The 26,673-nt window shown below is 30.4% G+C and overlaps 6 protein-coding genes across 10 annotated transcripts; 3 read left to right on the top strand and 3 right to left on the bottom strand.

The window, feature by feature from the left end:
* Positions 1-77: 77 nt before the first annotated feature.
* LOC100646194 (post-GPI attachment to proteins factor 3) lies at positions 78-2,817 on the top strand. 3 transcript variants are annotated; one of them, XM_048410750.1, is made up of 8 exons: positions 78-165; positions 249-335; positions 559-701; positions 775-927; positions 1,022-1,146; positions 1,221-1,354; positions 1,439-1,643; positions 1,709-2,817. In XM_048410750.1, exons 2-8 carry the CDS (start codon positions 269-271, stop codon positions 1,761-1,763), a joined length of 882 nt encoding a protein of 293 aa, XP_048266707.1. In that variant the 5' UTR covers positions 78-165; positions 249-268; the 3' UTR covers positions 1,764-2,817. The 3 variants fall into 3 exon arrangements, with proteins under 3 accessions (XP_048266707.1, XP_003399725.1, XP_012170263.1); XM_003399677.4 differs by lacking the exon at positions 78-165 and having other exon boundaries at positions 172-335; XM_012314873.3 differs by lacking the exons at positions 78-165; positions 775-927 and having other exon boundaries at positions 172-335.
* Positions 2,404-10,163, bottom strand: LOC100646004 (integrin alpha-PS1). 2 transcript variants are annotated; one of them, XM_003399676.4, is made up of 18 exons: positions 9,677-10,163; positions 9,302-9,429; positions 8,841-8,864; positions 8,025-8,128; positions 7,826-7,953; positions 7,545-7,753; positions 7,220-7,424; positions 6,985-7,128; positions 6,471-6,612; positions 6,104-6,372; positions 5,809-6,034; positions 5,496-5,727; positions 5,018-5,414; positions 4,693-4,922; positions 4,366-4,598; positions 4,191-4,285; positions 3,978-4,107; positions 2,404-3,901 (listed from the first exon to the last, which is right to left on the bottom strand). In XM_003399676.4, the coding sequence occupies exons 1-18, from the start codon at positions 9,844-9,846 to the stop codon at positions 3,671-3,673; spliced, it is 3,297 nt and encodes a 1,098-aa protein (XP_003399724.2). In that variant the 5' UTR covers positions 9,847-10,163; the 3' UTR covers positions 2,404-3,670. The 2 variants fall into 2 exon arrangements, with proteins under 2 accessions (XP_003399724.2, XP_003399723.2); XM_003399675.4 differs by lacking the exon at positions 8,841-8,864 and having other exon boundaries at positions 9,677-10,161.
* A 175-nt stretch (positions 10,164-10,338) lies between these two features.
* On the top strand, positions 10,339-11,865 carry LOC100649941 (ATP synthase mitochondrial F1 complex assembly factor 2). The gene is made up of 6 exons (XM_003399943.3): positions 10,339-10,628; positions 10,772-10,965; positions 11,053-11,163; positions 11,234-11,414; positions 11,482-11,597; positions 11,678-11,865. Exons 1-6 carry the CDS (start codon positions 10,571-10,573, stop codon positions 11,822-11,824), a joined length of 807 nt encoding a protein of 268 aa, XP_003399991.2. The 5' UTR covers positions 10,339-10,570; the 3' UTR covers positions 11,825-11,865.
* On the bottom strand, positions 11,009-17,141 carry LOC100649822 (protein eyes shut). Its single transcript, XM_020865909.2, has 15 exons — positions 16,642-17,141; positions 16,336-16,484; positions 16,017-16,127; positions 15,840-15,947; positions 15,634-15,747; positions 14,669-15,521; positions 14,123-14,582; positions 13,717-14,039; positions 13,432-13,642; positions 13,205-13,356; positions 12,990-13,126; positions 12,673-12,918; positions 12,400-12,600; positions 12,073-12,301; positions 11,009-12,006 (listed from the first exon to the last, which is right to left on the bottom strand). Exons 1-15 carry the CDS (start codon positions 16,791-16,793, stop codon positions 11,910-11,912), a joined length of 3,543 nt encoding a protein of 1,180 aa, XP_020721568.2. The 5' UTR covers positions 16,794-17,141; the 3' UTR covers positions 11,009-11,909.
* Positions 17,142-17,157: 16 nt separating this feature from the next.
* Positions 17,158-21,331, top strand: LOC100649705 (SET domain-containing protein SmydA-8). Of its 2 annotated transcripts, XM_012314870.3 has the most exons (7): positions 17,158-18,490; positions 18,909-19,277; positions 19,372-19,506; positions 19,851-20,037; positions 20,120-20,215; positions 20,320-20,396; positions 20,487-21,331. In XM_012314870.3, exons 1-7 carry the CDS (start codon positions 17,906-17,908, stop codon positions 20,601-20,603), a joined length of 1,566 nt encoding a protein of 521 aa, XP_012170260.2. In that variant the 5' UTR covers positions 17,158-17,905; the 3' UTR covers positions 20,604-21,331. The 2 variants fall into 2 exon arrangements, with proteins under 2 accessions (XP_012170260.2, XP_048266706.1); XM_048410749.1 differs by lacking the exon at positions 20,120-20,215.
* Positions 20,886-26,384, bottom strand: LOC100645771 (zinc finger CCCH domain-containing protein 13). The gene is made up of 10 exons (XM_012314869.3): positions 25,877-26,384; positions 25,618-25,693; positions 25,102-25,502; positions 22,837-24,897; positions 22,454-22,762; positions 22,051-22,384; positions 21,799-21,965; positions 21,431-21,711; positions 21,238-21,355; positions 20,886-21,163 (listed from the first exon to the last, which is right to left on the bottom strand). Exons 1-10 carry the CDS (start codon positions 26,056-26,058, stop codon positions 21,055-21,057), a joined length of 4,038 nt encoding a protein of 1,345 aa, XP_012170259.1. The 5' UTR covers positions 26,059-26,384; the 3' UTR covers positions 20,886-21,054.
* Positions 26,385-26,673: the final 289 nt, after the last annotated feature.

Genomic DNA, 26,673 nt, shown 5'->3' on the forward strand with positions numbered 1-26,673 from the left:
CATTTATCACACTGAATTGTTAGTACTTCAGCAGAGGCAGCAACAGTAGCAGCACCTTTCCTATTAGATTACAGCGCTCTATGGCTAGCGGCCGATTTGCAAAGCACACCTTACGACTTTACAACCTTATCCCTACCACGACAGTTATCAGATCTGTGTAATTAAGTTAGTATACGACTGTGGCCAACATACAGGTAGTATGTCGAAATTAAAATGTTTATTGATTTTGGCATTTCAAATGTTTTTAGTAAAAAGTATAGATGGTTCGATGGGTGATAAATCTCAGTTTTACATTTTGTGTCTTGAAAAATGTCATAAGGATAACTGCGATAATGGTATGTATTTTCAATAATGTATCAGGGAAAAACTCAGTGACATAGTAAATTGTGACAAAAGCTTAAAAAAATTATGATTAATAATGTTATTACACAAATTTAGTATTTTCCAACTATAAAGTTAAGATAACAATAAAGAAAATATTTTTTTAGTGGTTTATTATGTATTATTATATGTACAGTATGTATATGTACATACCAATGTTAACTGATCATTTTACAGATCAAAAATTTGAGATACTATCTTCCTTATCATTAAAATTATTATTTTGGTCTTGTAAGGAAGATTGTAGATACAGCTGTACTTGGAAGACAGTGGATTACTTTACATCTCATGGTTTACAAGTTCCTCAATTTCATGGAAAGGTATATGACATTTAATAATAATAACATACATGAGTAAAATATAAATTTTATCAACAACTGATTTTTATTTTAGTGGCCATTTATTCGTATTTTTGGCTGTCAAGAACCTGCTTCTGTAGTATTTTCCATATTAAATTTTTATGCTCATATTATTATGTATTGGAAATTTAAAAGAAAATATAGATCTACTTATCCTATGTTTTACATATGGACATATTTTAGTCTGGTATATATCTGTTATTTATATAAATATAATTCCCTTATTATATAATTTATATAAATATAAATATTTATGTAAATTTAAAAAAATTTAATTCCAGGTATGCATGCACGGTTGGTTTTGGTCATCTATTTTTCATGCAAGAGATACTCCATTCACCGAAGTAATGGATTATTCCTGTGCATTTATTATGGTGCTTACCTTACTATATTGTATGCTACTAAGGTAATTTATACTGTTGTTAGATAGAATAGAATATTAATAAAAACATTTTAAAGATATCTCTTTATACATTTTAGAATAACTTATAAAAACATCAGTTTATTTATTGTGATTACATGTGGATACCTTAGCACTCTATATTCACATTTATCCCACTTATGGTCTGGTTACATTAATTATGACTATAATATGAAATTTAATATAATTATAGGTAATTTAATGAACTATTTGTATTTCTTTCAATAATCAGACGTTTTTTAATTAAAAATGATGACTAATCATCATAATGTTACAGGTTTTTTAACATTTGTTATAACAATGATATGGTGGCACTGTAATCGCAAAAAATTATCTTATATTTACCTAATTGGTTGGTTTAATATATTAACAGTTTTTGTTACTATATTAGAAGTAGCAGATTTTGCACCAATCTATTGGATATTTGATGCTCATTCTTTGTGGCATGCATGCACAATTCCTCTCACAATTTTGTTGTATAGGTCAGTATAATTTATTTAGTACAATGTTAATACATTCTAAATATATTTTTATATAAAATTTTCAGGTTCATGATGGCAGATTGTTCTTATTTGAATAAATTAATTAATATTGATCATTGATTAATTAATTAATATTGATCATCATATACATTAGTTATGTTATTACTAGTCTTTCTTTTGAGGTACTAAGGTGTTGTTTCATTGTTACTTTACGTAATAGTAAATATTATTCCATATTTTTTTGTTAATTATAAAATACTATTTTTTATTAACATTAAATGAAATCTACAAAACAGAAATATATCTCCTTCATGTACTACTTAATGTATCAGTAGTATATATATTTTATTACTTTTTTTGAAGTTATTGTTTATACACACACGCACACACACATATATATATATATATATATATATATATATATATATATATATCCAAGTTATAATTTATAATAAAGTGAAATTTAAATTATAATGATAAATACAATGAGTTTGTAATACAAATTTTTTTTAGATTGATATGAATGATTATCTGTTAAAAGATCATTGAACACATTTCTTCAATCTACTTCTTGTTTTTGTAAATATTAATGTGTAACATGGCAGGATTAGCTGTCATTGGTAATATAATTAATACTAAATATTAGACATTTTAGTGTTAACATATGAATTTGGAGCAAAGTATTAGTTCTGACTTAATATTGCCAGAGCTCATTGCATTTATTACTTAATACAGGAAAACATATAAATACTTTGGGGAATGTGTTGTAATATGAAGATATAATTGCATAATGTTTATATTAATTAAACCATTGACCGATTGATAGAACAGTAGGTTTTAAGTACCTGGTATACATTTAAATTATTTGTACACCTTAATATGTAACAAGTAGTATACATATAATATAACAATCAATAAGATGTATACAATATTTTAAAGGCACGTTACGTTAAACATTCTTTAGCTTCGATAGTACATATGCATATTACTGTCATTTAATATAAAAATGTAATAATGTACCTAATAATTTTGCACACTACTTCCAAAGAAATAAGTTCCCATTATGGGTACAAATTAAAACCTCTAAAAATTGTTATATTATAAATAAGATTGAACAATTTAATCCTTCTTATGTAAATGTAATATAATTAAATATATTACTCATATATTTTAAGTCACAGTGTAAAGACTGATTAATTAAATAAAGTCTGATTTTTGCATTAGCATTGAACTCTAGAGTTAAGTATCTTTGTTCTGATAATCTTATGTTACAAAATTAATGGCAAGTTTGCATTTATTATGACTTTTTTAGTTTGCAATTGTCAATTTTTTAATAAAAAAGAAATTGTACAAATTTTGCAAAACAAAAAGTGCATTTTATGTAAAGTCAGTCTTATTATAAAATGTATCAAATAATTTCTGTATAGCTTACAGAAATATTTAATATTAAATAAATGCATCTTTCATATCTAAAACTGAAAGTAATTTTATACCATGTTTCTATTTAGCTGTAATAGATATTGTTTCGTTATATGAATGTAAAATTGTATAGTTTTCCTTACATATTTTTTTCTTGTATACTTCAATTGTGCGCTTGTATAAATGTGCAAATTAAATAACATTATTGTCGCAAAGTAACCTTTATATTTTTTAATGTTCTTACGATTTCAATATTTTGAATAATTTCATAAAGATTTTTGGTAAAAGTATATAGTTAAAAAAGATTTATAAAAAGTCAATGGCCTAAATATTATTGAAAAATATAACTACTAATGTAGTTATTAAATAGATAATAAGTACATATAAAACATTATAAATTTTTGTGCTTTTCTAAAAAAAATTATGTGGATAAATAAGTCAATATATCACAATATGGATACCAAATGTTTTGGATTAATCTACTTCTTCTTCTCCTTCTTTTTTAAAAAATTAATTTTTGCTGCAATTTTCATTGTAAGTACTTTAAATGTAAGTATATAAGATAGTATATATCAATCAATAATCTGTAATGTTTCTGTTATAAATGTTTAGCGCTTAAATAATGCCTCACTTTCTGGATTATCTTCTCTATGTTTTTCGAGATTCCCTGACAAAGTAGGATCTGGCCGCCGTCTTTTAAAGAACCCGAGTTTTCGAAGAACCAAAGTAATTAAGATAAATAATAACAAACCTGCTGCAACAGCTATTATGATTATCCATATTGGTACTGGTTCACCATCTTGGTGATCAAGAAGATTCGGATATACAATTATTTCAGCCTAGATATTAAAATATAATTATGAAGTTAAAAATGTCGAATACATGACATTATAGTATAATTACAATTATACTCACAATTGCATAATCATCTTTTAAATTTTCTTGTTGTATTACAACATTTGGTGGTATAACAATTTTTGCATTAGAACCAATTTTTACTTCGTCTACTTTTGGATAATCTTCTACAAGAGTAGAATTCCACAATCTAAACATATGAAAAAGTTCATTTAGCAAATAAAGAATTCATTTAAAAAATATGTTGTATAACTAAAAAATATTAAACATTACCTTGCTTTAACGGTAATAATTGCCTCCTGTTTTCGTTGCAAATTGTATATAAAGCATGTAATATCAAAGCATTTTGCAGTCCCAGCCTTACAATTCTATAATATTTAATGATAGTTCTTAAGTGTTTATTATATTTCCAAGATAATAGTATTTTTTAAATTGATAAATTACTCACCATCGAAACTACTTGACGTCTGTGACCATCTTTATCAATGATCGTTCGTGTATTAACAACTTTTTCTGTATCTCGTCTAGTTCTTATGTGATTAGTATGATTGTGTGGCAAGGAAGGAGGAGTAGATATTACAGATTGAAATACATCAATATCATCATAGCTTATACTATCTTGCAATTTTAATGGATTAACTACTTGCCCTGATGGTAATATACATTCACCATCACCTAAAGCTACAAAGTTGTAGAGTAAGTAAATATACTGTATATATTTCAATATTAAATAAAATATAAAAACACGTTAAATTAGTATAGAAAGAAATTTTACCTTGTACAGTTGGTAGCTCTTCTAAATACAAAAGCCATTTACCATGGGCTTTGTCATTCGCAACCTCATAGGGCCATGAAATGTGAACTTCTAAACTACTTACTCTCCATGGACCCTCGTTGAACACTTCATATACATGCGATACTTTCGGTCCTACTTCATTTAAATGTTTTATGGCAGATTCACCTATAACTGGACCACCATAAAAGGCCCACTGAATTTTCGCACTCCTATAATTTTAATTATTTGTTTATAATTAATGTGTGATTTCATTTTGTATTACATTATCATTCTTTCTTGATATATAATTGTAAATAAATGTTACCCTTTAATTGATAATTCTGCTTGTTTCAATACTGTAGCTTGTAATCTTATAGGTTCTTTTTCTTTTATTTCTTTTGAAGTGGAATTTGCAAATATTATAAATTCCAATTGTGATTTATTATCTTCTAGTTCTTTTGGATCAAATCTTACTTGTATATTTACTAGTTTGTCTTTCTTAAAAGGATTTCCAATAGAACAGCCTACTATAGTCGCATTGTATAAATTACAGATTGCAGAATCATTGCTTTTACTAGCGATATAATTTAAACTTTGAGAATGAACAATAAATAATTGTGCTTCATATGCAGATTCCCCAATATTAGACACATTCACATCAACCACAACTTCGTCTCTTTCACCAAGGAGAAGTTCGTAAAAATTTGGTTTCACCGAAGAAGCTAATAATTGAGCACATTAATAATTTCCATAAATGTTTTTTAATTTAATATTTCAATAATTTTAATTATTCAGAAATATACCTGATAGATTTAATCGAGCCTTTACTTGCAGATCACTTTCACAAATATCATTATTACCACAATCTTTTTGAAAGGTGGCTTCAAATACACGAGCAGCTTCTTGTTGGTTTAATATAGGGTAATTCTTTATATCAGGTAAAGGTTCTCCTTCAGCTGGCATAATTGGTTCTTCTTGTATTAATGAGTAATTTAAGCGGAATTTAATAGGTGATTGAATATCACGTGTATTTTCCTAAAAATTGTTAATAAACATATTTATAATGAAGACATTGAGTCTCTGGTAAAAACATTATTTCTAATATATAAAATATACCTTCAAATAAACTGTTTCTTTTTGACAATGCTTCAATTTTGTTGTATCTAAATGAACAGTACGATTTACGTAATGTAAACGAGAATACCCAGTTCCAAACCAAACTCTAGAAAATTTTTTAACTCCAGTATAAGTTTCAGCTTCAATATAATAATTTAATTTTAGATTTTGCATATCTTCTTCTTTTACTAAAGATTTTGTCTCGCAACAAGCTTCAAATGAGAAACTGTAACAAATTAATTACAATTTTATATGGAAATAATCTTACTTCTAAATTTTATTAAGTTATACTTACCAGGTATGGTTTGAATCTGGATCTTCTGGACACCCAACTTTATTAGGATCTATAGGCTCAATTTTTTCTTGAAATGTACCATCTTTTTTTAAATAATGAATAGAAGTCGTAATATCAATGATTTTTTTCGAACGAAGAAGTGCTACAGCATCGTTTTCATAAGCTCCTACTAATAAATCGAAATATCCATTTTGATCCATATCAATTCCACCACTTAGTGAATAGCCAAATGTTAGTAATGGTTCTGGCATATCTTCTGCATGTATAACCTAAAGTTAACAAATCTCCGCAATATAAAAAAGCATATTACATAAATATAGAAAATTAATCTATTTCCATAATATTGTAGATAATAATGCAATAGTACCTGTGATGGTACTGTGAGTATTCCATTCTTTGAACCAAGATATATGTATACTGTTCCTTTTTTTTCATATGGGGCTCCAATAGCAATGTCGTCATATCCATCTTTATTTAAATCTTTCAGATTTGTCAGAGCAAATCCAAATCTATAATAAAATTATACTTATTTATTGTTGTATATGCAATTCTATAGAGTGTTCCAATCTTATCCAGTCATATGTAGTCTGCATATTTTATACATCAAAGTAAAACAAAAGTGCCATATAAACATATGTTATCAAAAGTATTATGATATCTTCTGGTTGCTACTAAACGAAAATATTCCTAAGCTACTAATACTTTGTGCCGTAGTAATGCACGTTCATTACCGCTCATTTCGTATACTGTTTTTCTTTTGTTATAACTCTTTGACAATGCATACAATGACATATGTTTATACGACATTCTTTCCTTATCTATTTTGAGCTATAAAATGTACTGGGATATCCTATATATGCGAAGTTGAAAGGAAATAAAACCTTGATTCTTCACGCCCAACAAGTTTAATAGGTTTACTTTTTTCACGTTTCTTGTAAGTTTTTTGTAATTCAGTATATACATATACTGCACCCCCTTCTGCCTTATTGAAGTAAAAAGGTGCAGCTACAATAAGATCGTCAACTCTAAAAGCAAAAAAGTGAAGAAGTGTAATTATGCAATTAAAAAAGATATATGCTTATTATGTGTTTAGAAACAATATATAAAGAATTATACTTGTCTCCATTAACATCTGCAGAAGTAATTTCGTATCCAAAACTTGAAGCAAATTGTTCACCATCCAAAATAAGAGCAACATCCATATCTGGCTTAAAATCGCGTCGCGTAAGTAGAACAACTTGACCTGTACCATTTGAACGCGGGGCTCCAGCAGCATAAGCTAATCCAGTACCAAAGAAATCACCCACAGTAACAGACATTCCTGTAAATTGATTTGTTCTGCTTTTCCAACTTGTACAATAACTTAATAAACTAACTTTATTATCAAATACCATATTACCATATATGTAAGAAATATATTACCTTCACTTGAAATATTTACCTAAATAACTATATTTGTTAACGGGAGAAGAATCTTGCATTGGAGCATTATAAACTGTATTATCCCTAGTTAAAAATTCATCTGAAACAGTAAAGAGATATAAAGTCCCTCTCCAAGTATGAGGGCCGGGAGTACCAATAACGACACGATTTTCCGAAGTAAGTACACCACTGGTTCCTGCTTGACAATATCCAAACTGTTCATGTGCTCTGAAATAGAATCATAACTTTTGATTGATTCCTTCAAAAACATTAATTGTACAAATTATTAAACGAATTTACTTGTTGGTAGGCTTTCCAGAGCAAGGTTTTTTTAAATCTTGATATTTCAAATCTTGTGTTAATATATAACATTGCCCTTGACCCCATTGTGAATCTGCTGTTTTTACAATATGTCTATGAGCACAAACCTAGAAATTTATTGTACTAAATTATATTCAATTTAATAGTATTAATAGATAAAATATGATGAAATTCATACCATTACTTTGCCACCAGAGCCTTGACTGCGCACTGTTACTCCTAACCATTGGTTATCTTTAATTTCGTCATTACCAGGTGGTATTAGATCATCAGATTCAAGATCTAAAATGCAGAAAACAATTTATTAAACGATTGGTAATGATAATAAATAATTGTATAATATACATGGTATTCATTTTACAGCATAAATGTTTCCTGTCAGAAACTGTAAACATACAGTAAAGTTATTGTCATTTATGTCTTCAAATTACCTAGTAATCTTTTCTTGTTTTATATTATATAATAACTGTGTCACTGTGAAAGAAGTAAAGGAAAGGAAGACGGGTAAATATTTGAATGTATTATAAAATAAAAATATTCTGGCTAATTTGGAAAGAAAATAAAATAAAAATAAAAGCTGAATAATATAAACAATTATCTATGAAATTTCATGCTATAGCAAATAAAGAATAGATATCAGAAAGATTATTAAGAAGCAACAATAATTAAATATATTATTCGTAAAACACATGAGAACATACATAATTTTATTCCTTTGTGTAATCTATAAATTGTGTACTTCTAAAATGCAGATGTGTAGTTAGTAAGAATATAGTTGCAAATATCAGAAAATGTTAATAGTGCATTTGGTAGAAAATATTCTTTGAATCACAAAATACAAATAATGCAATAAAATAATTTTTGTATCATAATGCCATGCTGACATAAAAATGAGCATATCAATATAAATATATATATACAAAATCACAATAAAATAATTCATAATAATAAATAAAATGACTGCTCATTCAAATAACACCATTCAATAACTTACTTGTGTCATACAGACTCCCTTCTGCTGCTCGTTAACCAACACATAATTTAACAAAAAAATAATCTTATTATATGTATAACATAAAATAAAGCACAATAACTTAATGACTTTATGAAATAATAACATAAAAAAATGACATGCACAATGACTACACCAAAATCATATATAAACATAAGATGACACTTAGACAATACTATAGCATAGAAATAAAAAATATGTGTATAATTTTACTGATAAAATATAAATTAGCTTAGATAACAATACGTTATTTAGTTAAATTTTGACTTGTTTCAAATATAACAAGATTTAACATACTTTTATTAATATAACATTAGTATAGTAAATACAATGTGCTTATGAAAATTAAATGTTTTAATACAATGTAGAATTAAATTTTATAACCAATAAATAACATGTTTATATCAGTATTTCTGAAAAACTTTTTTAAATTAAAAACATACTTAATCGTCCATCTGTAATCACTTGAGTGCAATCTGTTTTATATGTTGTTAAAGGACATTGCCACAATGCACCGGATCTATTAGTTTCTGGTTGTCTATTTTGATCTAAAGGAGCTCCAATTAACATCCTGTAACAGATATTATCCTTAAAGCTTTCTTAATGCATACTTCTTGTTTATCTAAGCCTTATCTTACCATCATATATTATATCAGTAATGTTATTAGTAGATAAAAGTATAAATTAATAAAATATTAACAATACAATATTTTGTACATAATACATATAAGTATGTATTGTTATCTATATTATACATATATATGTATACATTCTCTTGATAATTTTAATTACAATAAAATATTATCAATAGCACATACCAGCTTTTTGATATTGTTCCATCGTCGGAAGTTTCTTGATGTTCGGCTACAGAGTAACCGAAATAAGATCCATTTAATCCTTTTTTGATAACAGGTATTCTTGGTTCTAAATTAAATGTATGCACTAAGCATACGTTCAAAACGACCAGAACCAATTGATAACATTTCATTTTGTGGTTAACTTCAACCGTTCTTGCACATGTAATATGATAAAGGTAAAAAGATATAAATAATATCTGACCTCGTACAAGCTCTTATCGCTACAACTATTTTTATATACTTTTCCAGACTTTATTACTATAACATTCATCTGCACCTTTTAAACACGCATAGGATCTAGCAGATCCACCCACGCAATCTATACACAAGCTTTTTCGATGGCAGTGACAACTATATTTTATAATTTTATAGAAGGCAATATTTAATGGAGAAATATTACCAATTATATTTTATTAAAATTTTTATTGTTTGAAATTTTATGAAATGTCTATATGTATAAATATGTGCTAAAAGTTTCTTACTTATGCATAGATAATTAAACAAAATTAGTATAAAATAATTTACTTTCTTAAGTACATTTTTGTAGTATTTTATTTTTATCATTGTAATTAATATTTAAAAATTATTAAAAATGCTTTGAATGTACATATATTTATGTGTTTTAATTAATTAATATATATATATATTTATCTGATTCAAAGGCCGATTAATAATAGAACGATTCAGATAGATTCGATTATAAAATATCGATAACTAACGATATCAAATAGCAGAATTATAGCAGAATTGCACTATAGTTGCGTGTTGCGTTACGAGTTACGAATTGTTTAATACTTATATGTTAAAAGGATGAAATAATATTTATGACAGACAGATTTTTAATATTTAATAACAATGTATTATTTTAGACATAAAAAATTGGTTATGACCTTCAATATAGTAAGAAATATGGGTAAAGATACATCTTTCTAAATTATAAAGCCTTTTGCATTTTTTAACCTATTTTGACATATCGGTATCATAAGCTTCTAAACATGAAAAGGAGAATAATTTTATGAATGAAATTAAATAATGAGCTTTTATAAAATATTTTAGCCACCCTTAGAAGATTTTATCGAAAAACAAATATATTATTGTGCGATGGAAAATTTGAAATTACACTTGATCAAAGGAAGCTCAAAACACCACAAGGAAAGATATTACAAGTGGAAAGTAAACCTTTAGCTTTAGCTATAGCAACAGAATGGGATATGCAGAAAGACATTATTGATAGAAGTAGTATGCATCTAGTAAGCTTATCTTCAAAATTATAAGTATAAGTATAATACATAATTTAATAAACAAGATCTAATATATTTATATATTCAATTTTACAGACAGCCCTGTGTAATACTGTAATAGATAATCCTAACAATCATACAAAGCAAGATATGGCAAATTACATCGTGAATTGTCTGGAAATGGATACAGTACTATTTCACTCATACGTAAATATGTTATATTGTGTAATGTTGTTTATATGATGTAAGACATTTATTAAACAGAGAATAATTATAGGAAAATGAAGAATTATACAAAATACAAACTGAAAATTGGGATCCACTAGTACAATGGTTTTGTGACAAATATGGGGTGAATTTGGTTAAAACTCAGAGTATAGAAGCTCCTACTGTATCTTCAGAAACTAAAACAGTATTGACAAGACACTTAATGTCCTACAATTATAGTGCAGTTTATGGTAAATGATTTTCTTATTAATATATACAAATATGCAATCAATGTTAATGAAACTATTATATTTGTAGGTTTTATGTATGGAGTGGATGCAATCAAATCTGTAATCCTTACCCTAGCTGCAGCAGAAAGAATAATTAGTATAGAGGAAGCAGTAAGGCAATCCCGCTTGGAGGAAAATTATCAAGTGTGTATAATAATTTGTATACTAAAAAGTTTACAGCCAATATGTTTCTCTGCTGAATGCTACTTTACTTTTTGTTGTAGATTTCTCATTGGGGTTCTGTAGAATGGTTCCATGATCAAAATAAATATGACTTACAAGCTCGTTTAGCTGCAGCTATCTTATTTGTGCATTTGAACTCTTATTCTGTGTCATGTCAACCAAAAATAGATAATAAGAATGTTGATTAATTTATAAAGATTAATTGAATAAATTTTGTACAAAACTTGTACATGTGGTGTATTGGAATGAAATGAAACAGTAACAATATTTTTACTAGTTTGAAGTATGACAAGAAGATGGGTCAACAGAAGATAATGCCTCTACTGGTATGGAACAGTCAGATCCCATCCATTCTTTTGTACAAATACAACTGAAATAATTAATTGATATTTTATGTAGATATTAAAGATTATATACTAGCTATAAGTTAACTTACCTGTATGTAGGTCCATGATTTAAACATACTGCACCATTTTTGCATAAATGACGAATGCATTCATTTCTATGACATTCACCAACACCACGACCTGTTGCAGGACTTGAATTGGTTATTGGATAAATAGCAGTTTCTGTGCGTAATTCAATGTCAAATATACAACCAGAAAATCCAGTATGAAGGGGCAAATCGTGAGGTAAAGACTCAAAATTTTTTGATTTGTGTCCACCTGAACAGAAATAATTTTTACAAATAATGTTGCATGCAGGTTATCTATCTTCTAATATAAACTTTTTAAACAAAATTATCAAATAATGAAAAGCGAACCGATATAAAGTATTGGTGATACATCGAGTCGCGTCATGGTTCCAACCACTCGCCCAGTTATATTGCCTATACCATCCACTGCAAGCCATGCATCTCGACCCTTCCTTCCAATTCTAATCGTATATGCTATATGACTTTTACTTGCTGTTGCTGCCATTGTTGCAGCACTCAAGGGAACGTTTGTAAATATTCTACGAACGCCTAAAGAATATTTTCACGAAATTCAACAGGGCTAAAATATCTGTAAATATCTAAAATATTAAGATGTATTACCTGCTCCTAAATCCCAGGTTAACATAATATAACCACGAACATATGTTATGGAAAGATGATCGGATAAATCTTGACGTGATCCACTTTGTCCTAAATAAGCTATCAAAGATATTTGTTCGTAAGTACGCGGTATGACCTTCAATTTCAATTCCATTGCATCTTTTATAGAATTTGAAATGCCGTAAGCAATGTATGATGAGAATCCAGGTACAAGTACAGAAAATGATGGTCGCATTATAACAGTATCTAGAAGTGTAGGATAAAAAATAATTATATTTTATTTTCGAGATATATATGTATATTTATAACAATATTACCTTCTTCGCATAAGAGCCCATGAGTTCCAAGTGGGCAAACGCAAACGAAACCCGTACCCGGTGAACTAATACAAGTTGCACCCAAGGCACAAGGATTTTCATCGCACGTTGAACGTTCACAAAATGGGCCTGTATATCTATTCAATTAAATAATATCCTATTTGACGATATTTTTTAACACCAAATTTTGTTGAATAAATTGCAAATTATCTTACCCAGCTATGCATCTACAACGTATTGCACCATTTATTTCTTCGCACGCACCAAAATTTTGACATGGATTTGATAAGCACAGAAACGATGTGCAATCTTCAATTTGAAACGTTTCTGTGGAATCACGGATGAAATGACGTGGTATATCGTTTATCTATATTAATAAAACATGCTTTTTAATTTTCCGAATGCTTTCAAATATACATATACATATGTAAGAAAGACGAACTTTCAATGAGTTCATACAGCCAGTAAATCCCATAGAGACGTGAGCGAAATAGTGAGAAAATATCAATGGTATACCACCTAAATGTAAATTGGCATGTCGTGGAAGACTTCCACGTAATGGTAAAGTTTGTTCTCCACTGACTGCCGTTGTTCCATTTACTAGCAAACGAGCCGAACATTTGTTAGTTTCATTTTTCATGAAATATTGAAACCTGCATATATGAAATAAGCGAATACAATGCGTGGATATGATAAGCAATATATTATCGTCTTTGTATTATTTTACCTTGTATCAATATCCGCTTCATACCCGTTATCGATAGGCGAATCTATTTCACCCAATAACATAGTTTCAAGTCCGCAGGAGAATTGAAACTTTAAAGAACCATATTCTAAATATATCAACGCGTATTTTTCATCGTCAAAATAAACATGTAATATAATGCCATCCTTATATCGTGTTCGAAGTTTGACAAAAATTTTTAACGTTGCGTTATTGTCGTTTGAAATTTCTACATCAACGTGTTGTCTCGCGTAAGATTTTCCATTAAACGCCGCCCGTATTATACTTGATCCGGGTTTACAATCTTCACGGCGTGAACAGTTACACTAGAAAAAGATAATGTCTCTATTGTAAACATCGTAACAAAAAATTTATTTCTAAGTAAGAAAGAAAAAAATGTAATACTTGCATCGCTATCATTGCGCGTAGGTGATATTGTGGAACTTGAACAAAAAATTCCATGGCATTCAGAAATTATGGTACTTTTTGAAGTTGTTGGTGATTCAATTTTCGTTGAAAATTGTTCATGGTCGCTATCGGTAGTATTCTCATCGTATATCGGTTTTACAGAGCTACTAGTTATTACAGATGAAGAGATATTGTTAGCGAAGGCGGACGTAGAACTTTCCACTTCTGTACTTGAAGATTTTGTTAATTCTGTAGAGGTCCACTTATCCGTAAATGTCGGAGGTATAGTTCTTGGCACTTCTATTATTGGCGTACTCGAGTCAGAGCTTTTACTTTGCCAAAACTCTGTAAAATTGGAGGACGATGCAACGGTAGGGAATGAACCATTATTTCTTTCACTTTCTGTCGTCGTAGATTCCTCTGTCGTTCTTCCAACAGATGCAGTTACATCTGGATAATGCCTAATTGACATAAAATAGAATAGATCGTTCATTTTAGTATACTATTATTTTTATACAATTATTCGTGATTTATAGATTATTGTTACCCTGTACTTGGAACATATCTCGTCGTGCTACTACTTTCAGGAGTCGTATTGCCGGTGGACGTGAACATCCTGTCACCGTTCTCTTGATAAATAATTTCAGTCGTAGTCGTTTCATTGTGAATCGATTTCTGTGTCAAATATTCCGTCTCAACTTTTATCGGCGACGTTACCGAATAGACTTCACTTGAAACACTGGGAAACGTTCGAGGTTCTAACGAGACTGTTTCAGTTTGAGATATCTCTTTACTTGTAACAGAATACACAGCTGAGACATCGGTAACAAACGGAGTACTTTCTGTGGTGCTACCGCCAATATTGCTACTAATGGTGGTATCGCTACTGCTACTAAGAAAGTTGAAACTCTTATCAGTCGAAGACGTTTCTATAAAAGGGTACCATATTGTGTAGAGACGACTAGTGCTTTTAGGAGAAGTCGAAGACTGTGCTGTCGTGGAGGCAGTAATCGACGATGATGTCTCGATTTCTGACAGTGTCGATGATTTTGGTGTAAAAGAAGTAAGAGTAATACTCCTTTGATCGTTATCAGTCTCGAGCGTTTCTTCCATAGTGGAGAAAGTCGATGGAAGATCGTAGACATTGCAAAATGGTCCACTGTAGAACGTTGGGCAAGCACAAGTGAAGCTATTGATACCGTCGATACAAGTGCCTCCGTTCTCACAATTTGCAAATTTCGACTCACAGTCGTCGTATTTTAGTTCGCATAACGCACCATGATAATCTGGTACACAGTAACAGACTGGTCGCTCGTCTTCAAATAAGCATATTGCATCATTTTCGCAAGGATTCTCTTCGCACGGTACGATGGCTTTATCGCAATCTTTACCAGTATATCCTTGTGAAGAACGTTTAATATTAACATTTAACGATACGACAAAGTTAACTCTTTATAAATTATAGATTCAGTTTCTAGTTATCATTACTGATAATAAATAATTACAACGTACCAAATAAACAAGCGCAAGTGTACGAAGCAGGAATGTTAATGCAAAGACCACCGTTCTTACACGGTGACGTGATGCATTCGTCAATATCTTCGTCGCACAATCGACCTGTCCAACCTTCGTAATAAAAAGGTTCAATTAATCTTCGGTATATTTAAATACTCGAATTAAAATGTAAATTGTCTAGATTATTCAATAAAATATTACACCTTCCAAGCAGCGACAAAAAAAAGAGAATCCAGGTCCTTCCACGCATTCACCTCCATTTTTACATATTGTATCGTTACAAACCGAAGCATCGATTTCGCAATAGTCTCCTTAAAAAGAAACAAACTATAAGATCGAATGGAACAACTTTTGGCGTACCAATTTTTACGCTTCTGTACCTGAATATCCATCGGGACATTGACAGGTAATACCATCGTAATCGAGGCAAGTCCCGTTATTCAGGCATGGTTGATTCGAACATTCGCTATATCTTTGTTCACAATTTATACCTAAAAATGCGCACCATAATATAATGTACAATAGTAAAGTATTTGATTATCCGTGTGATCATACGAACATAAAAAATTGATTTCAATTTTGCAACTCTGTAAGGAAATCGAAGCACGAACATCATTTAATTTCACCCTCTGTGCTAACACGTCAACGCGTCGTTTTCGAAACATGCCATGAAAAGTAAACGAAGGAATCATGAATTACCTACAAACCCTTCAGTACAGGTGCAATTATAAGCTGCAACAGCATCGCTGCATGTCCCTCCGTTGAGGCAAGGATTCGACCAACAATCATTCCAATTGATCTCGCAATTGATTCCAGTGTAACCGTCGATACAGTAGCAAGAATAAGTGCTGTATTATATGCACGGGACGAATGACTAATATATTAATTTTAAAAACTTATACAGAGTCGCCTTTTATTTATAATCTTTTTTCTTTTTGCTTTTTTTTTTTTTAATTAAATATAAAGAGTGAGAAGTATTTATTTTATTTTGAATTATTTATGTACCTGTTCGCGTCTTCTAAACAAATTCCGTACATGCAGGGATCACCACTGCAATTTATACCTCGTGAAAAACCAATCGTTAAGAGAAAAAATGTTGCCAGAAGAAGAATCTTCTCTTTCGTAAACCTTTCAGTAAGCACCCTTCTATAATGCATTCTGAATAAAAATAGCGTAACTTTCACATAAATGTTTGTTATAGATCATTCCAAACTTTTTATATGATACGAAAACCCGTAAAGGATTTAGATTTATGAAATTATATTTATACAGTTATTTTAATACAGATGGCAAAATCAATTAATTTCTTGTATCTCAATGCTTTAATTAATTTATCAAAAGGATCAAAGAAACGTGAATCGCAAATGATGCGCCACTTCCATCGGTTTACACTTTTCTCAATGATATAACTATCCGAATGCGATATAGATATGCTTTATACTTTAACTAGTATTTGTGGCAGGTAGTTGACCACTTGGTAGTCTTAGCAACGCTTAGGACTGTACAAACGATAATACCTATCGGATACGCTTGCGTGAAAATTTGATTCATCAATAATAACTTTTATTCAATTTTGAAACGTGTAATAATTAATTTATCTAACGATTGATCGAAAAAATCTCAGTTCATTAACGAAAGATTAATTTTATTTCTATTTGATTATACTCATATTTATATGAAATATCTGGCAAACAAAAATATTATTACTGTACATCGTGACTTTTATTTCTTCCTTTCTGATTGACGATTAAACATGATACGTACGAAGTAATGGATATCGAAATACAAGCGTTGCTTACAAAATTCCAACTCTATTTTGGATCGAAACTGGATACACTGGCGAGAAATACGATAGTACCACATGCTTGCATAATAATAATACAACCAAGCATGTGAAACGCCGATCTTTCATATACATAAGCGAGTATGTCTACAGTAACTTTTGCTTTTAGACGTAGGAAAAGATCAGAAGCTGTCTGGCGATCGAGGGGTTTAATCGAATCTCGAATTTCTGGAAATTAAATTCTGCAAGTGAAATTATAATTTCGGCTCGTTGAATAACGTTCTAACCTACCGTAATGAATATCCTAGGTGTACTTCAAAAGTTCTGAGAAGATAAACAAGAAAAAATTAAATTGAAAAATGTCGTGGATATATATTTCCAATCCTTCCGCGACTTTTTGCCCAGCCTGTATGAATGCATTACATAATGAACGTATTCTTAAACGTATATATACTCTGAAGTATATGTGAAGTATATGTGAAGTATATGAAGTACTGGTTACAGTACCACCACCCTTTGGGATCAGTCGTCAGAATCTTTCAAGCGAGTCACTCTAGAGTATCATTATTTAACATGAGTTTTCAGGATATTATAGAACCAGAGAAAGTAGAGGAGGTGTTATTGTCTCATTTAAAGGAAAATAAGATCTTACTAAAAGGACCAAAACCGTGGACTATTCGTTCTTCGCTATTGGGTGGTCGTGGCGTGTTCGCCACCCGAGACATCAAACAAAATGAATTAATATTCATTGATTCGCCTCTATTAGTCGGACCTAAATACACGGGCAAATATTTTGAAATGTGCGTATCATGTTACAAGAACGAATGCGCATTATTTCCGTGCGATAGAGGTTGTGGCTTGCCAGTTTGCTCGACTCAATGTGAAAATTCGCCAAAGCATGTGAATTATGAATGTGAATATCTTAAATCATTGGTACCGACTTGCGGTACCGATTGGTCCCCAAACTTATTACTGGCTGTGATACTCATCCGTGCGCTCTTTCTAACGGAACAACAGCGTAAATGCTTGGCAACGCTTCAGTCTGATAAAAATCTGACTTGTTATCCCGAGGTACGACTTCGTTATATTATTAGCTTTTTGAAGATTTCTCTAATGATGAGAAAGATATTTTTTTAAAGAAATTTTCTCGCGTAGATAGGATGTATAAATGTCTGTTTCAGTGTTTAAAGAATAAGTAATGAGCTTATGACTAAATTTAAGGACTACTAAACTTCATTGTATACTTATATTTCTATAATAATGAATATTATCAGATTTAATGAAGAGTATTAGGAAAATAAAGTATGAGAAATTGCGTATCGTATTTTAAATCTTAATACGCATAAAACAGTTTCTAAAAATATTAATGTTACTAACATGATAATTATTATCGGTATTAATATTTGCTTAGTGATCAAAATTACGTAAAATATTTATGATATTTTTCATTTTTATCTCCTGTTGTTATAAAAATAATTTCTGTGAAAAGATCGAACAATTGAAAAAGAATGTGATCAATTCTCCAAGCGAGGAAGATATGGAATTGATGGAGCATGTGTGCAGAATACTTAATACGAATTCGTTTGAAACGATTATGGTCCACGACAAAGAGCATTCTGTGAGTTTACGAGGACTTTATTCTATTGCCTCGTTCCAAAATCACTGTTGCGTACCGAATACAAGACATCATTTCGATGGAGAATTTCGGATGTATGTTAGCGCTGCCCTTCCGATTGCTACTGGAGAGGAGATCACTAGCACTTATACGAGTTTATTTTGGGATACAACATTACGGCGGAAATTTTTAAGTATAACTAAACACTTCTCCTGCACGTGCAAAAGATGCAGTGATCCTACGGCAAGTTTACATCTAATGATTACTTTTAAATGTATAAACATATGCATTAAAGATTAAAATATAAAAATGTATGATTTTAAACGGTACATATTAGGAATTTAAATCTAGGCTAGGTGCACTGTTATGCGCATCTGACAAATGTTCCGGAGAGTTATTACCCCTAGATCCTCTTAATATGACTACTCCTTGGATTTGTGATAAATGTGCCATAACCCTAAATCATCGGCAGGTATTTATATAAATTATTTAAAATTTAATAATTTCAAAAATATTCCATAAATATGATTAATAACCATATTTGCTTATTTCACTAGTTGTATGATTAATTATTTGTTCTAGGCATTTTTTAATGTATTTTCGTCTTTACGAATTTTTCTAATTTCCAGTTTAGAATTAAATAGCGTTAACGTTTAATAACAAGTTTTGTATTTGTAATTTTTTCATTTAAGAGCATTGATTTAATTTTATTATTAACTATTAATTATTAATTTTAATTAATAACTAAAATGTTTTCGACCTCGGTAACTTTCTCTCAATTCTAGGTAAATACTTCATTTTTTTCCTTTTTACTAGATATGTTCGATTCGTTCAGGTATAGCGGGAATCATAAAGGAAGTTTTATGCAAAACACCACGTGAGATATATAAGTTTCTGCAGAAGGAGCTTTCACTTTTGACTCCTTGGAGCAATTACTGTATTGTAGATATGAAGTTTCGAATTGTTTCATATTATGGCAGAAGTGATGGTGCCAAATGGGAAGGTGCGGATAATATACAAATATATTTTGTTAAAAATAAATTACTTTGTATATTATATGATTATGATTTCAAACATTATGTTAGATTTAAGTGATACTGAGCTGAATCTAAAAGCGAAATTCTGCAATGATTTACTTTCTGTACTGGATGATTTAAATTGTGGTGATTGTAGAAAAAGAGGTAAATTCATTTAAAACGGGGTCTATAATTTTGCTATCTTTCTATTAATATTAATATTATATATAAAATATTAAATATATGTGTATCTTGATTTAATATTTCAGGTCTTATTTTATATGAACTATATTGCACAAATCTTGAAAAAATAAAACGATTTAAACAACAACCAAATATTGAGGAAGTATGTCTAAATTTCGTTGTTATGCTTGTATTGTTCATTTATTGATGTTGTCTTGATATGTTTTATCTTTACATCGAATATCTTTTTTAGGTTGATGAAAATCAACGTATATTAAAAAAGGCAATCACTATACTACAAAACGATATTATTTCGACTGTTACATTTGAATATGATAAAAACTATTTTAAACAACCAATTGCTGTATAAAAGATATTATCGACGAATAGAACATAAAATATACTTATAACCGTATAATATAACGTATATATAATAACGTTATAATATACTTATAATCATATAATAAAATAACTTAGAGAACAATAAAAGAAACGTGTAATTCTTTTAAAATGAAATTGTATCGTTTAGAAATCTATCATATTTTTTAAAAATAATGTTCAATTTTAGTAACTATAATTTCGATAAAGGAGACATGAAGATTGAATAATATACAAAAAGACATTTAGTTATGGAAAATTAAAGAACTAGATATTAAGAAAAACGTATCAATTTAATCTCTTTTTACATTGCACCCCAGATGGCTAAATTGACAGCAAGAAATAGCTAAATAGCTGTATCAGACTAGCAGGTAATAAAGTGATGCACTTATACCCTATGCTCTATCGTATATGATATAATAGCAAAGTGCAACTTTGTTGTTTCATACTGCCTGTTGTAATAAACATTTTGCTTCTTCATATAAAGCTGTACAAGGTCTTAAAACTTCTAAATCGTAATCCACATCCTCATCAATATTTACATTATTATTCCTATAATATAATAATATTATGCATTGTTATTCTGTTAAAGCTATGTCATTCTACTAAAAAAATAAAATATTTACCTGTACAGAAAATCATCCACTGTAGGTAGCATATCATTGTTTAAGTCACGTAGCAAACGATTTCGTGCAAGTGCTGTATGCATAAATGCAACATTATGGAAAAACAATTCTGAATGATCTGAAAATAATCATTTAATTAAATAAATATTATTAAAGTAACTATCACTAAATAAAAATTAATCGGATAACAAACCGTCTTTTCCATATTTTTTTGCCAGTTTCTTCATTACATCTTCGCCTGCGTATTTCGCAGAGACGCCAACTCTATGCAAAATTGCTTTGCACTGCCAGCGATTTTCTGAATTCTGATTGCATGATGTAGATTTGCGAGGTTGTGTTTCTTTAACAAGACTTTCCCAGTCAACTCCTAAAGCATCGCCTAAACCTTTACCACTCGTTTTGATGTCTTCCTCTAATTCACCATCAGAAATTTCTTCAAAGTCCATAGTTTCCATATTTTCGTCTTCCATATTTCTGTGAACAATTTTAGTTATTAACTCAGCGATTATTGTATATTACATATAGTAATAGTAAATGAACTTTAGAAATTAAAAATATTACCTAAAGGACATTGCATCAGTATTATCTTTCCCTTTTGTGTTAAAGACTGTTTCCTCTATAGTTTCTTTTGGAGATGACAGATCTGCCTCTTGAGTTGTTAACTGACCATCTCGTTGTATAGTATCAGGAGTTTTCTTAGTTACTCGTGTTTTATTTGCATCAATATCCTGTAGATATTAATATTAAATAATAATGTAAGCTTACAAAGTAATAATGATCTAGCTTAGTTATACACAAATAAATGGAACATACTGTGATATCTTCCATATTTAATATGTCATCTGGATCATCACTAATGTCACTGAGATCGCTTTCAGTATGAAGTGTCTGCAAAGACTCATCAATGCAAGTACGTTTTGATTCAGAGGTAATAGTTTCCTTCGTTTCGGATTTTTCTTTTGAAACAGCCTTCTTTTGAAAAGTATCTGTAGATTTCTCTCGAGTTGTAGATAATTTCCCTTCTGCAAGCTCCATTAACTTTTTATTAATAGGTTCTTCTTTCATACTACCATATAAAGATGCTTGTTTAGAACTATGAACTGTACATTCATCTCTAGTTTCAGAACTGTTATAAGTTCGTCTTTTACTAAAAAGGGAATAAATTAACTTGTTATAAAAGTAATTAAATGAACAAGAGTTACATTTCATGACATACTTATGTGATGTGGATTCTGCTATTTCTAATTCCTTAGATCGATCGTTTCTATAATGGCCTCGAATATGCACTGATTGATTATCCCACTTTCGAGAGTCACTTGATTTCCAATCTGACACAGAATTATCATATCGAGAATTCCAATCATCATCATGCACTTCTGACCGAGGGAGACTATCTCTGCTGTCCCATAATCCTCTTACTCGCCATTCTCTTTCTTCCCAATCAACAGGTCCATAAGCTCGTTCTCTGCCGTGTTCTACATCACGATGATGACTATCCCAATCATCGTTAGGAACATTTTCGTCCCTAGTAATAAACATACAAATTTAAGTATTTTCGTAACTAGTCATAAGGATTAATAACTACAATTATCAACATACCGTATAGAGGTGTTACTTCTTAACTTTTCTCCAGGATAAAGTGGATGTCTGTGATGATGATGATGATGTCGATGATCATCAAATGAAGTTCTATCAGTAGTTTGAACAACATATCTAGATTCCCGGGATCTTTCTTCACGAATTCCGCGTCTTTCATCAAACGGACTATCATATCTCCTTCCGTCAACAGTTTTTCTTCTATCATCTTCATGAACATGGTGATCACGATAATCTAAATGTGAAGACGCTTCGTCCTGTTCGTCCCAATGTTCTGATAAACGCCCATAGTTTCTATTATAGTTTCTGTCTATTTCAATTGTTCGTCGTGGACTAGTCTCACGTCTTTCGATTAAACGATCAACTTTGGTTGGTGTAACGCGTGATTGATCGTGTTCAGATGTATGATTTCGATCATATCTTGTACTAAATCGTCTGTGTCTTTCGCGATCATAGTGCCCGATATCTATTCTGTCAATTAAATTATCTCGCGAACTTGACAACGTAGGCGGTGCGGATGAAGACGATGAAGATGCTATAGAAGACTGAACGGCTGGTAAAGAAGGAGCTTGTGGCAATGGTGGAACATTGTGCACACCTTTATCGAGCAACGATGTTCTATCCAAAGATCTTTCTCGTGGAAAGCGATCAATACGATCCCTAGGTGAATTTACACCAGTTTTACGAGCTGGTGTATCTTTATCTACAGTATTTCTATCGTATCTACTATCAATACGCTGAGATGTTCTATCCCTATCAGAAAGAGTTTTCGTTTCGGATCGTTCTCTTTCTCTATCGCTTCTACGTTCTCGAGTTCCATTTTTCTCAAAGGCATTATCCTTCACCACTATTCGTTCTTTATCCCGACTATAACGTGAACCTTTATCCGTTGTTAAACTTAACGACGTTGTAACTAAAGGCGGTACATCTCTATCTCTTGCTTTTATTGATTCTTTTTCTCTGTCACGGTCTCGATCCCGATCGCGATCGCGATCCCTATCACGATCCCGATCTCTATCACGATCGCGATCTCTATCTCTATCTCTCTCTCGTTCACGATCACGTTCTCGATCTCTATCTCGATCACGATCTCTTTCCCGTGGTCGTTCACGACAACGTTCTTGTAGATCTTCTTTATCTTTATCACGAGCATCTCGTTGATCTCGAGCAAGCCTCGAATGCCCACGTTCATCCCTCGTATGCTCTTTATCACGCCGTTCTCTGCTCTTTTGGCGGGTCTTTTCTCCTAAATAAGTTTTATCATCAAACTCTTTGCCGATCCTTCTATGGCTTTCTTCTTGATTCGATACCTGTCTAGTTCTATTATTTTGTTCATTTTTTCTTATGTCCTCCCTGTCTTTAGTTTTATCACTTTTATGTGATTCGCGATCTTTTTTTTCCGTATCTCGAGATCTGTTTGTAGAAAGCTGTCTATCTTGAGTTTTTGGCGGCGTGAGTTCTCTTTTGGATCTTGATGACTTTTCAGGTGTACGACTACGGCGAGTTTTCGTTGAAATCGTTTCTTTTGAATGTTGGTGTTTCGATCTTTCGGATGTCGGAGGTGTTCTAGAACGTATATCTTTATCCTTACATTTCACCTTTAATCTTTCGTTTGTTTTTATTTTTTCGTCTATTGCACGACTTTTTTCTTTATCCTGTTCTTTGACTTTATCAAAAGGTTTATTCTTAGCATTATCTTTAGATAATTCATCTACATCTCTCACTTTCTTGTAATGTCTATCTTCTTTATCCATATCTCTAGCTTTTACTGCTTTGGGGGATTCACTTCTATTTCTCTCTCTAACTTTACTAGATGTTCCATGATGAGGCACAGATACAGAGGAACCTAATACTGCAGTTGTCGTTGATGTTACTGCTGTAGAAGCTTGTATTGCTGGTGACCTTGTACGAGGCGTGGAAGAATGTTTCTTGGATGTTGTAGATGAACTGTATTTCTTCGCAGATCTAGCATTAATCTCCTTTTTTGTGGAACTACTTTCAAACTTGCGTTTTTTCTTCACTGATGGTTTTTCATTTTTTGTTCCAAGCCTTTTCAATTTTAATCTGTCAAGGTTATTAAATTGTAATAAATATTAAAAGGTTCATATATTTAAATCAAATATATTAATTATTAACTTGTCATCTTGTAACGCTTATACTATAAATAAAACATTTACAAGAAAATTGGCTATTAATTTATAAAAAAAATTAATCTAGTGTTTTATTTTAAAAACAAAAAAGCATGGTAATATATATATTACAACTTACTTCCTTCTTTTTTCTTTATCTTCATCATAGTCAGTAGATCCACTATGATGCCGTTTAGATTTAATCTTTTTAACTTTTTTACGTGAATCAGATGTTGAACTAGAAGATGAATCTTCACTGCTAGAACTACTACTACTGCTAGATGTACTTGAAGTATGAGAACTAGAGGAAGAAGTCATAGCCTTTTTTTTCTGTCTCACTTTATCTTTCCCATGAACCTCTTTATCTTTCTTCATTTGTAGTTCTAGTTCACGCTGTAACAACTGTCTACGTCTTTCTAAGACTTTTTCGTCCTCGTATTCCAAATCTGTTTGATTCCACTCTTCCAAATTTAAATCAGGGCTATGAGATGGCTTTTTTATGATCTTAGAAGTAAGCCTTTTAAACGGATCCTCAATAAGCTATATATTATAAACATATATGTAAATATCTATCTTCAAATAAGATAATATGCTTGTAATTTTTCTAAGCAAACTTTCTATACTAAAAGTACGATAATACAGATTATGCACTTACTCCTGCTGTACTTGCAATAGCATTATCCTTTTTGGCACGCTTGGACGGACTTATTAATGTGTGAGTATTTGCATATCTAGTTGCAATATCAAGAAAAGAAAATGGTGATCATCTTAAATAAAATGAGAGTGATAATTCTTACTGTATTATTTAAATAATAACTTTAACAATTTCAGTGTTTATTATTATAAAAGACAAATGCATATTTAATTTTCTATGCAAAAACTTCAAATCAAATCAACTTCAAAATTATACTTGCTTGCAATTTTTTCCATACGAACAGCTGCCGTTTAGTGCCCAGTTTCTACAATAATCCGACGAATTTTGGCCGGCAGTAACTGCTGGTTTGGTCCCCAACCTCTCAAACACACTTGGTCGACGAGAGTCTGTATTACATTTCGTAGGGTCAACCGTTATCTTCCTTATGTTTGATTTTGACATATTATCACCATAAAACAATTATGTTTTCACAATGGAAGCACATAACTGCAGCATGCAAATATTCATTTGCTATGAAATCACCATTAATCAATTAAGCCTTCACGAATACAGTCACGGTTTTCGAAGGATTGGTAAAGCATTTAAAAGCTAAGAAATATAAGCAGCTCTTTACGTTTTGTATAATAATTCTTTTTATGAACGGTAATAATATTTACTTAATATTTACACATATAATTCGTTTTTACATATTTTTAAAAGCTAACCCCAGATATATGTAATCTACTACATACGACTGAAGTACCGATCTGTACAGAAAACAATAGTGCTAACTCAATGAAGTTGTGTATAAAATGTGGTTCAATATTGCCAACCTATAACGATAAATATTATAAGTAGATTTAAATATTTTTAATCTATAATATTTTATTAAATATAAAAAAAAGAGAAATTAAGAAATTGATAAAATTATTTATATACATTTTAATAATATTTCTCGCGTTATATATAATGCATTTATTAGCACAGTAGGAAAGATATATTATTAATTTATTGCTTTAACGAAAATAAAATTTTTAGAACATATATAAAAAGTTCAAATGTATTAAAAGTCAATTC

This window comes from Bombus terrestris, chromosome 12, assembly GCF_910591885.1.
Source record: "Bombus terrestris chromosome 12, iyBomTerr1.2, whole genome shotgun sequence".
Taxonomy (NCBI): Eukaryota; Metazoa; Arthropoda; class Insecta; order Hymenoptera; family Apidae; genus Bombus; species Bombus terrestris.

Bases quoted from the DNA above. Each gene is read 5' to 3' on its own strand.
- LOC100649705 (XM_012314870.3), top strand. From the start codon at position 17,906: ATGAAGTACTGGTTACAGTACCACCACCCTTTGGGATCAGTCGTCAGA. The intron at 18,491-18,908 runs GTACGACTTCGT...TTCTGTGAAAAG, and splicing joins ATCTGACTTGTTATCCCGAG to ATCGAACAATTGAAAAAGAA. The intron at 20,397-20,486 runs GTATGTCTAAAT...TATCTTTTTTAG, and splicing joins AACAACCAAATATTGAGGAA to GTTGATGAAAATCAACGTAT.
- LOC100645771 (XM_012314869.3), bottom strand. From the start codon at position 26,058: ATGTCAAAATCAAACATAAGGAAGATAACGGTTGACCCTACGAAATGT. The intron at 24,898-25,101 runs GTAAGTTGTAAT...TAACCTTGACAG, and splicing joins GATAAAGAAAAAAGAAGGAA to ATTAAAATTGAAAAGGCTTG. The intron at 21,966-22,050 runs GTATGTTCCATT...TAATATCTACAG, and splicing joins TAAATATGGAAGATATCACA to GATATTGATGCAAATAAAAC.
- LOC100646194 (XM_003399677.4), top strand. From the start codon at position 200: ATGTCGAAATTAAAATGTTTATTGATTTTGGCATTTCAAATGTTTTTA. The intron at 928-1,021 runs GTATATATCTGT...ATTTAATTCCAG, and splicing joins TATGGACATATTTTAGTCTG to GTATGCATGCACGGTTGGTT. The intron at 1,355-1,438 runs GTAATTTAATGA...ATAATGTTACAG, and splicing joins GAAATTTAATATAATTATAG to GTTTTTTAACATTTGTTATA.
- LOC100649941 (XM_003399943.3), top strand. From the start codon at position 10,571: ATGTATTATTTTAGACATAAAAAATTGGTTATGACCTTCAATATAGTA. The intron at 10,629-10,771 runs GTAAAGATACAT...AAAATATTTTAG, and splicing joins CAATATAGTAAGAAATATGG to CCACCCTTAGAAGATTTTAT. The intron at 10,966-11,052 runs GTAAGCTTATCT...TCAATTTTACAG, and splicing joins ATAGAAGTAGTATGCATCTA to ACAGCCCTGTGTAATACTGT.
- LOC100646004 (XM_003399676.4), bottom strand. From the start codon at position 9,846: ATGAAATGTTATCAATTGGTTCTGGTCGTTTTGAACGTATGCTTAGTG. The intron at 8,865-9,301 runs GTATGTTTTTAA...GTTAACGAGCAG, and splicing joins GATTACAGATGGACGATTAA to CAGAAGGGAGTCTGTATGAC. The intron at 7,954-8,024 runs GTATGAATTTCA...ATAAATTTCTAG, and splicing joins GCTCTGGTGGCAAAGTAATG to GTTTGTGCTCATAGACATAT.
- LOC100649822 (XM_020865909.2), bottom strand. From the start codon at position 16,793: ATGCATTATAGAAGGGTGCTTACTGAAAGGTTTACGAAAGAGAAGATT. The intron at 15,748-15,839 runs GTGTAATATTTT...TTTATTACGAAG, and splicing joins TTTTTGTCGCTGCTTGGAAG to GTTGGACAGGTCGATTGTGC. The intron at 12,007-12,072 runs GTAAGTTAACTT...TAATTATTTCAG, and splicing joins AATCATGGACCTACATACAG to TTGTATTTGTACAAAAGAAT.